The sequence below is a fragment of the Oryctolagus cuniculus genome, chromosome 17, assembly GCF_051225735.1.
Source record: "Oryctolagus cuniculus isolate XC-2025 breed Fujian yellow rabbit chromosome 17, ASM5122573v1, whole genome shotgun sequence".
NCBI classification, from domain to species: domain Eukaryota; kingdom Metazoa; phylum Chordata; class Mammalia; order Lagomorpha; family Leporidae; genus Oryctolagus; species Oryctolagus cuniculus.
Window position 1 is genome coordinate 46,621,008 of NC_142883.1, and position 10,056 is coordinate 46,631,063.

Here is a 10,056-nt window from a genome sequence, read left to right on the forward strand (position 1 = left end):
TTAACTATTAATAATTTCCAGTTGTGAGCTCGCTGTGGCCGGCTCTCCGCCGGCTGCCCCCGACCGCCAGTTCTGGAGAGCCCGGGGCGAGCGCCTCCCAGCCCGCGGGCACAGGGCTTTGGCGCGGGGGTGGGCGAGTGGGTGGGGGAAGGTACCCGCGCCCACCTGTAGCCTGGTGGGGGTCGACGGCGCTGGGGGTGCCTCTCCCGCCCGCCCGGCGCCCCCTGCAGCGCCGGTGGGCAGCAGCCGGGGGCGGGCTCGGCGGCCCGGCGGAGCTCGGCGCGGGCGGCGCACGGCGGGAGCGCAGCGGCCCCTGGCGCCGGTCCTCGCGGCGGGGCCTGTGAGGGCTGGGCCGGCCCGGGCGCGGCGGGCCGGGGCGGGGCGGAGGGCGGGCCCCGGAGCGCGGCCGCCGGCGAGACCCGGACGGCGCGCGCGGGCGGCCGGGCAGGGAGGGCGGCCGGGCGGGCAGCGGCCCCGGCCCGCGTCTGCGCCCCTCGCGGCCCTCGCTCGCCCGCGACCCCGCGCCCAGCCATGGTGGGCCGGCTGAGCCTGCAGGATGTGCCCGAGCTCGTGGACGCCAAGAAGAAGGGCGACGGCGTCCTGGACAGCCCGGACTCGGGGCTGCCCCCCAGCCCCAGCCCCAGCCACTGGGGGCTCGCGGCGTCTGCGGGCGGCGGCGCGGGCGGCGGCGGCGGGGAGCGCGCGCCGGCTCCGGGGGCGCTGGAGCCCGACGCGGCGGCGACCCCCGCGGCCCCGGTGAGTGGCCCAGATCTGACTCCTTCCCTCCCCAGCGCGCCCGTCCCCCCACCCCACCCCGGCAGGCCGTGTCGCCCTGCCTGGGACGCGCCGTCGGCGTGGCTGTCGCCGGGAGCCCGGGCGGGAGCAGCGCGATACTGGCCAGCTGGAGTCGGAGGCTGGAAAGTTGTCGTCGCCTGGGAGGCGCGCGGGGGCCGGGAGAGGCGCGCCGCTGTCCCCTCCCTCGGGTGGCCGCCCCCGGTGGCCGCCAGGCTGCGGCTCAGCCACGTTCGCTCCCGGGTCGGGCGGGCGGGCGGGGCCCCCGGGACCTGGCACGGGACCCCAGCCTGCCTTCCGAGGCCCGTGAGCCCACTCCGCTGTGCCCCGGGCTCCCCGATTCTGAGAGCAAGCGCGCCCTGCTTTCGGTCACTCCCTAGCCTTGACTTCCTGGCGGCGGCCCCTGTCCCGAGAGCGCCCGAGTGTCCCGTGTGTCGCAGGTGGCTGAGGCCTTTTCAGTATTAAGCCTTTTACTTTACTTTACTTTTTTTTTTACTCAACGAAAAAATCTCCACCACAGTTTACTGCCCTCTGCCCCGGGGCTGAAGTCGTGGTGGCCCCTTAAGGACCTGCACTGCCCCTGCCTCCAGGGGAGCCTCCGGGGTTTGCAGCCTTGCTGCAGGCTGGCCTGCTCCCCTCCCCTCCCCTCCCCTCCCCTCCCCTCCCCCCTGACATTCACAAGGTCTATTACCTCTTCCAGCAAGGTCTTGCTGGCCCTTCAGTGCCCAGCCCGGGTCACCTCCTCTGGGAAACCTTCCCCGATGTTCCCCAGAGCCGTGCCAGGGGCGCTTTGTGCTTGGGGCTGGGGGGTTATAACCTCGGCTGCCCCACCCCCTCCCCGAGGTGCACCTGGGGCAGGGTGGGTGCACGGGGAGCGTCTGTTGATGGGCAGGAAGGGGAGAGAAGGGCAGAGAACCCGGTGCTGGTGTGGATACCTGGGAGAAGGATGTGGGGTGTGTGTCGGGGAGCTGCCTGGGAGGTGCCCCCTGCTGTCCGGGTGTGGGGCTGCGGCCAGAGCATGGCCCAACTGTCCCAGTCAGAGGCTGTTTCCAGAAGCTGATTCTCGCCTCGACCGTGACCTCTGCCTGGACTTAGGACACTCCCCACCCAGACCCGGAAGCCGAGTGCTCAGGACCCTCTGCCCGGTCCTGTCCAAGTCTCTGTGGGCTTTTGCATTGCCCCCTGTGCCCCTGTTTGCCCCTGCTCGTGGCCTGTCATGCAGGGGGTCTCTCAGGCCGCCTGCAAGGTGTTGAGGAGGGGCTGCCGCCACCACACCTGGGCCCAGGTGTTTTTCCTTCTCAGATCAGAGAATGACAGGTGCTTACGCAAGGAGGGCGCGCAGGGGCTGCTGACTTTGCACTTAATGCAGAAGCTCTGACCCCAGTAGCCGGGTGGGACCGGCCGTCACATCGGGGCTGGCACTGTCACCGTGAAGCAGGGCCCCTGATGCTTGTGCAGGCTGGAGAACCAAGGGCAAAGTGGAGAACATCCTGGGGTTCACCTCACCCATGAACTTGCGCTTGCCGGCTTCCTGCTGTGGGATGGGTGCTGATCCCACAGCCCCAGAAACGCAGGAAGTTGCACCAAATCCTTAGCTGAGAAAAACTCCCAGTGGTGATTTTTGTCAGAGCCTTCTCCAGAGTGTCCCAGAGAGAGCGTGGTTGGGGGCTCTGCGGGTCAGGTCTGCTTTGCAGGCTGCCCCTGGCCTGAACATGGCTCAGTGTCCTCTGACAGTGCAGGGGGCAAGGACGGGGATTTGAACCCAGACCTCCTGGCTCCCTGTCCAGTGCTCTTCCCAGGTGTGGCTCAGCCCTTGATCCCCACAGCTGGAGGCTCAGGACTGTGACCTTGGCATGGGGATGGGGGGCACGGGAATGTGTGTGTGTGTGGGGGGGGTGCATCCCCTGGCTCTGGGCCGGCTCTAACTGCCTTCTCCTTGTCCTGGAAGGCTCCAGCATCCGTCCCCAGTGCCCTGGCCGCCGGCTGCCCGCCAAGACTGTGCCCACTGTCCTTTGGCGAAGGAGTGGAGTTTGACCCCTTACCCCCGAAGGAAGTGAGGTAAATATTCCAGGCCTGATTTTATTTCATTTTTGAAGTTTCGTGCTGTTGGAGGCGCAGTCCATGGGAAAGGAAAAGCAGACTGATACTTGGCGGGGGGGGGGGGGGGGGGGGCGTTGTTAGCTGTGTTTTCCTGCCTCCCAGTGAAGAAGGAAGTCGCATGGTATCCGCGCTGCAGCCACGAGGCCCCCAGGTGTGTGGGATCTTGCACTGTTCATTCCTCTGGCCAGAAGCCCTTAGCAGCCCTGGAGGCGCCACACCCTTGTCCCTTGTCACATCCTCACCAGGCTCCCTGGGTCTGCCCCCGAGAGGGAACTCAGCCAGGAGTACAGGGGCACCGAGGGCTCTGGGGGGTTGGCTTCTGGAAGCTGGTGTGGCTGTGGGAGCACAAAGGGCCCTCTGAGGCGGCCGGAGAGGTTTGTGGGCGTGCAGGTGAGCGGCTCAGCCCTTCCGCCCGGGCAGCTCGTGTCTTGTGCAGCCAGCGCCCGGAGAGCGTGCCTTTGCACCGGGCCTGACTCGCCGGCACGGGCGGCCGGCAGTGCTGTCGGCTGCGTGTCTGGGGTGCGCACCTGTATTTGTATAATATGCAGCAGAGTGCATTCAGGCTTTGCATCCATGAACACATGAGCTCCCAAACTACCAAGGAAGGACTTCAAAAAAATGCTGATAAAGTGACAGGGGGGCGGGGATGGTCTCTTCCGGAAATCCAGGTTGTCCTTGGGTTTCATTGATCCGCTAGTGCCTGTGTTTGGAGAGACTCCCAACCAGTGAAGCTTTCACAACCAGCATTCCTGAGTTTTTTGAAGATTTACTTGTTTATCTGAAAGGCAGAGTGAAAGAGAGAGAAAGATCTTCCAGGGGCCGGCACTGTGGCATAGCAGGTAAAGCCACAGCCTGAGTGGGTAAAGCTGCTGCCTGCAGCATTAGCATTCCATATGGGCGCTGGTTCGAGTCCCTGCTAATCCATTTTTTTTTTTTTTGGACAGGTAGAGTTATAGACAGAGAGACAGAGAGAAAGGTCTTCCTCCTGTTGGTTCACTCCCCAAATGGCTGCTACGGCCGGCACTGTGCCGATTCAAAGCCAGGAGCTTCTCCTGGTCTCCTATGTGGGTGCAGGGGCCCAAGCACTTGGGCCATCCTCCACTGCCCTCCCAGGACACAGCAGAGAGCTGGATCAGAAGTGGAGCAGCGCTGGGTTCTAGTCCCAGTTGCCCCTCTTCCAGGCCAGCTCTCTGCTGTGGCCTGGGAGTGCAGTGGAGGATGGCCCAAGTGCTTGGGCCCCTGCACCTGTGTGGGAGACCTGGAGCGGCTCCTGGCTTCATAGCAGCACAGCTCTGGCCATTTCTGCCATTTAGGGAGTGAACCAACAGATGGAAAATCAATCTCTCTCTCTCCCTCTCTCTCTCTCTCTCTCTCTGCCTCTGTAACTCTGCGTTTCAAACAGATAAATAAATATATAAATAAATAAAAAAAAGATCTTCCACCCAGCAGTTCATTCTCCAAATGCCTGCAACAGCCAAGGCTGAGCCAGGTGGACGCCAGGAACATATGGGTGGCAGGGGCGCAAGGACCCGGGCCGTCACCTGCTGCTTCTTGGGCACCTCAGCAGGAAGTGGGGAGCAGAGCAACCAGGATCCACCTGGCCCAGCATCCGCAATTTTATTTTTCGTGTTCCTTCATCCTCTCGTTAAGGAGGCTCCCTACAGAGCAATAGAGGCCACCTCATTGTACTCAGGGACTTCAAAAAGTTTGTGGAAAGTGGAATTAAAAGATTACTTTGTGAAAGCGATTTTGAAATCCGTATAGTTTCTTCATAATAGGCTTTGACATGAGCTGCTTTTCTCAAAAATCGATTGATTTAAAAGTTAAGAATTACATAGAGAGAGGGAGAGAGAGAGAGAGATCAATCTTCCATCCGGCTGGCCTCCACCTGTGGCGCCAGCACACCAGGTTCTAGTCCCGGTTGCCCCTCTTCCAGGCCAGCTCTCTGCTGTGGCCAGGGAGTGCAGTGGAGGATGGCCCAAGTGCTTGGGCCCTGCACCCCATGGGAGACCAGGATAAGCACCTGGCTCCTGCCATTGGATCAGCGCAGTGCGCCGGCCGCGGCGGCCATTGGAGGGTGAACCAACAGCAAAGGAAGACCTTTCTCTCTGTCTCTCTCTCTCACTGTCCACTCTGCCCATCCGTAAGCTTCTGTTTGTTGTTATTAAGATTTATTTACTGGGGCCAGTGCTGCCTGTGATGCCGGCATCCCATATGGGCATTGGTTCCAGTCCCAGCTGCTCCACTTCTGATCCAGCTCCCTGCTGGAGTGCCTGGGAAAATAGCGGAAGATGGCCCAAGTCCTTGGGCCCCTGCACCCATGTGGGAGACCTGGAAGAAGCTCTGGGCTCCTGGCTTCGAATCAGCCCAGCTCAGGCTGTTGCGGCCTTTTGGCCATTTGAGGAGTGAACCAGCAGATGGAAGACCTCTCTGTCTGCTTCTCCCCTCCGCTCTCTGTAACGCTTTCAAATAAAAATAAATAAATCCTTAAAAAATTAAAGATGTATTTACTCATGCAACAGGCATTCTGCCTCTCAAATAAAATTAATATATAACTTTTTAAAAAAAGATCTACTTACTTATTTGAAAGGCAGAGTAACAGAGAGAGAGAGCACTTTCATCTGCTGCATTACTCTCCAAATGACAGCAGCTGGGGCTCGGCCAGGTCAAAACCATGCACCGGGAACTCCATCCTGGTCTCCCGGTGTGGGTGCAGGGGCCCAGGCGCTTGGGGATCTGTTGCTGCTTTTTCCCAGGGGCGTTAGTTGGGAGCTGGATTGAAGCCGCGGTGCCACCCGCCGACCCCTTGGTGGGTTTCTTGAAGTCCCTCTGAGGAGCGTGGGCCCAGCACCCTTGCTTTGTGTTGACTCTGCCCGTTTGTTCCTGAGTGCCCTTTGCTCAAAGAGGAAATAAGGCCGGGAAACCTTAGTGAAGAAGCTAGACTACGGTCTCAGAGCAGAATCCAGTGAGAGACACGGAGCGCTGGCGGAGTCCCACGCCCCTGCTTGTTCCGGCTCCAATGTGGCCTGTGACGTCCTCTCCTGGGGTTGCTGGGGAGCTCAGTGAGGTCCTGGAAGCCAGGCACTTGCACTGGACGGCACCTGGCCGGCCCCGCCTCTGCGGACTGCACACTGCCGATGCAACCCAGACTTCCTCTTGCCATTCGTTATTCCCTCGGCAAGGACGTGTGACCATGGCTTTCGTAGCGTTTACTGCGCATGCGTCCTATCAGGGGCTCCGCATTACCTGGAGATGGTACAAAGTGGTGGGAGGGCTGCCCAGACTCTACCGTGGGACCTGGGTGTCTGCAGATTTGGGGATCCCAGGTCAGGTCCCCGCAGGCGACTGCACCTGTGCTTCGTAAACCCTGGGCTGCTTCTCCCTGGAGCAGCCTCAGCTCAACGTTTGCACCCTGCCTGGGGCGTCAGGGGTCCCCCAGCCCCGGGCGCGGCTTCACGCTGCCTTGTGTCTCCTGCCCAGGTACACGTCCTCCGTCAAGTACGACTCGGAGCGGCACTTCATCGACGACGTGCAGCTGCCCCTGGGGCTGGCGGTGGCCTCCTGCAGCCAGACGGTCACCTGCGTCCCCAACTGCACGTGGCGCAGCTACAAGGCGGAGGTGCGCTTCGAGCCCCGCCACAAGCCCGCGCGCTTCCTCAGCACCACCATCGTCTACCCCAAGTACCCCAAGACCGTCTACACCACCACCCTGGATTACAACTGCCGCAAGAAGCTGAGGCGGTTTCTGTCCAGCGTGGAGCTCGAGGCCATGGAGTTCCTGGGCAGCGACTGCTTCTCGGATGAATGCTGACTCGCGGGCCGCGGACCGTGCGGTGCCTCCACGCGCAGCCTGCGGGAGAAGGGAAGAAACCGCTGCGGGCGCTCACGGCTGCCGCGCTCGGGCTGTGGCGCGGTTTCCCGATGGCTTCTCGAAGCAGCGCCTTTCCTGGGTCATCTCCCAGATCTCAGTTTCATAAGAAAAATAACGGCGACTGAGGGAAAGGAAAATGCCAGCATTTGAGGCGGGAGGGGGAGGGGAGCGCCCCCTCCCCCGGGCTGAAGAGGGGCCTGAGAACAGGTTCGCAGACGTCTCTGCCCGTGAGCGGTGCCAGCGTGGTGCCAGCGCGGTGCCCACGCGCCTGTGCGGGTTCAGCTTGTGGGGCGGGCGGCTCGTTCCATGCCATTTTTTAATTTCACTTCCATTTGTATTTCCTGCTAACCAAAACTTTGGGAATTCTCTAATTCTTTTTCATGTTATCAAAAAACCAAGACAAAACCCAAACCATGATATAAGATGCCTTAACAAGAAAAAGTTCAAAAAAAAAAAAAAAAAAAAAAGAAAGAAAGAAAAGAAAAGAAAAAAGAAAGAAAGAAAGAAAGAAAAATAAAAAGAAACAAACGCTCGCCCTGCTTGGGGCCATCTGGGGAAAGTCAGGCCCGCGGGTGGCCGAGCGGGGAGCAGTGGCTTCCGCTCGGGTTCCTTCCGCCAGGTTGGTTCTGCCCGGCGTGAGCTGAGCCGCGGGCTCCTGCCACACTCCTGGTAAGTGCTCTGCAGTTCCCAGACACCCCCCCCCCCCGCCTTTTTTTTTTTTTCCATGAGGCAAAATACAGCAGAGGTCTCATCATAGAGAAGACAGCATTTTTAAAGAATGCTTGGAAAAACACTTTGCTGGGGCTCCACGAAGGGAACCGGGGCTGCGCCCAAGCCGGGCTGCCTCCCGGAGGCGGCGGCTGTCAGTGTCCGCCTCAGTGAGTGGCGACTTGCTCTTCGGAAGTCAGCGGGGTGTCACAGTTGCCGAGGAATTCCGCCAACGCCAATGTCAGTCCAGTCCCAGTGCAAAGGAACCGGCCCCTGCACCCGGTAAAACTGAGGTGAACTCAGGGCAGGGTCGGAGTCGGCGTTCAACTCCCACACCTGCCCGCTTCTTCCGGGCCCTGGGTAGCGGAAGTGATGGTGGTGGAGTCGGGTGTGCCCCAGGACGCCCCAGAGAAGCTGTGAAGTCAGCTCTGCCTGCTGCAGAGGCAGGGGTGCCCGGGCCGGGAGGTGGGGGGGGGGCAGTGCCCCATCTCCCCTGGCCCCTGCCTCGGCTTCTTCCAACGTCCTGGAGATCCCTGCGTATTTGAGTAGAGCAAGTAGCAGGTGGCTTTTCCTCCCCGCTGTCAGAAAGAACGGCTGTACGTGTTTCCTTGGAATACGTCTCCGTGATGTCGCAGGCTACACGGGGAGGGGGCTTGGGAAGCTGCGTGCCCCGCGGGCTCCCGGTTCCGAGGCTGCCCTGCGTCTTTCCTACAGCGGAACTGACTGCTCTCCCGGGTGGCCTGGAGCCACAGTGGCGCTTGGGTAACACTGACAGCAGGTTGGATGGGAACTGCCCCGTTTGGAAGTCTTTGGCGGCCTGGAGCGAGCCTTGTCCTGGAGTCCTGGGCGGATGGCGGTGTTGACTGCTGCGTCCCCTTGCACAGAGCCCACCGGGTGGCGAGTGTGCCAGGGCGAGGCTCAGCAGGGACCCCGAGGCAGGCACTGGGGACCCCGGGCCACCTCAGAGCAGCAAGTGCTCCCTGCATTAGGAGGGCGAATTACACAGCGCTGAAGGACAAGAATGGGTTTTCCTATCGATTTCATGATGTGGTCAGTTAAGTAGGCAAGGCAACTTCCAGGTCGTGTCGGGAGGATCCCGGAGGCCTCGCTCTGCCCCGGCGGAGCCCCTGGCAGCCTCGGGGCCGGTGCCCGGCACAGGAGAGTGGTGAGCTTGGCCTTGGGGTGAGATGCTAGTTTTGGTGTTGGAGCGATTGTGTCAAGTTCAGGTGAATCATTCCCTTATTATAAAGTGAGGGGCGGCGAGTGGCGAGTGGCGGCTGTGCGTGTCCGGAGCGCTCCTGTGAAGTCACGCGGGCGGGAGCCCATCTGGCTCCTTCTAATCCTCTTTTCCCCCAAACCTGCTTTGCTGCAAGCTGCAGGGCAGGAAGTGCGTGCTGAGGCCCTGTGGCCACGCCGTGTGGGCCCTGTGGCTGCTGCTGCTGTGTGGGCCCTGTGGCCGCGCTGTGTGGGCCCTGTGGCCGCGCTGTGTGGGCCCTGTGGCCGCGCCGTGTGGGCCCTGTGGCCGCGCCGTGTGGGCCCTGTGGCATCCGTTGAGAGTGGATTCCTGTTTGTGTGCAAGGCGGAAGCAGTGATTTTTTTTTTTTGAAACTTAACAAAAAACAAACATTCCTAAGTGTATCTGGAAGACGCAGTTTATGTGTTAATTAAAAAGCTTTTTGTTCCGTCTCTTAACTTATGGCTTGCATGGAATAGGAATGAGTTGTGTTTCCGGAGAAGAGTCGTCTTCCTGTCCAATGGCAGGCCTCCGGAAGACATCATTTGAATGAGTGCCTTAGCGTTTCTTTGCCTGTTTCTGGCCTTGGGACATACTGGATAGTATTTGACAAAAAGTATATTTTAAATTTACCTTTGACATCTGTCCCACTCTGTTTTGCTTTGTGACTTCTTCATTTAACAATAAATTATCAAAAAAAAAAATAAAGCCTAGAGAAGTCTCTTTGATATTTATATAAGCAAAATGAGAAACACAACTGCTTCTCTTGAGACGCCTTAAGATGTACCTGCGTTCATTAGTCTGCGAGTGGCGGGGTGGGGGAGTTCCCGGGACACCTAGGCGCAGGAAGGCTTTAGGGGGTTTGTTTCAGATTCGATGGGAACGCGTTCCTAAAGTTGGGCTGCCCAAAAATGTTGGCTCCTTCCTTCCCCTGCCCCTCCCAGACTGCCCTTCTCCCACCTTCCAGAAGAAGTGCTCGCCTTAGTCCAACCCGTGTGTCACTTGGCCCCTGGCCCTGAGCAGGAAAAACCTGCAGGCGACAGACAGAGGGACTGCTGGGACCAGCTGCCAGAGGTGTGCGTGTGGGCGTCATGCCCGAGGTTCCATCGAGTCGGGGGCTCCTCCCCTCCAATGTCTCAGAAGTGTGGGTGATCTCCAGGGAGCCCTCCCAGGCTGCATGGAGAGGAAGGGACATGTTTCACCTGCGCCAGGTTCTCGGCTGAGACCCCTGCACACAAACATGCTAGCAAGACATACGTGTATCTCTACTCCATGTAAGCCTGACGGTGATGCGGGGGCCTTCGGAGCTGGAGGCGCAGAGAGCCTGGGACAGGGTGTGTTTTGTGGGCGG

General features: G+C 60.2%; 1 protein-coding gene across 1 annotated transcript; it reads left to right on the forward strand.

Annotated features, from left to right (window-relative positions):
• The first annotated feature begins 384 nt into the window (after nt 1-384).
• RFLNB (refilin B) lies at nt 385-9,413 on the forward strand. Its single transcript, XM_051824574.3, has 3 exons — nt 385-756; nt 2,741-2,850; nt 6,373-9,413. Exons 1-3 carry the CDS (start codon nt 532-534, stop codon nt 6,701-6,703), a joined length of 666 nt encoding a protein of 221 aa, XP_051680534.2. The 5' UTR covers nt 385-531; the 3' UTR covers nt 6,704-9,413.
• The last annotated feature ends 643 nt before the right edge of the window (nt 9,414-10,056 follow it).

Bases quoted from the DNA above. Each gene is read 5' to 3' on its own strand.
- RFLNB (XM_051824574.3), top strand. From the start codon at position 532: ATGGTGGGCCGGCTGAGCCTGCAGGATGTGCCCGAGCTCGTGGACGCC. The intron at 757-2,740 runs GTGAGTGGCCCA...TTGTCCTGGAAG, and splicing joins CGGCGACCCCCGCGGCCCCG to GCTCCAGCATCCGTCCCCAG. The intron at 2,851-6,372 runs GTAAATATTCCA...TCTCCTGCCCAG, and splicing joins TTACCCCCGAAGGAAGTGAG to GTACACGTCCTCCGTCAAGT.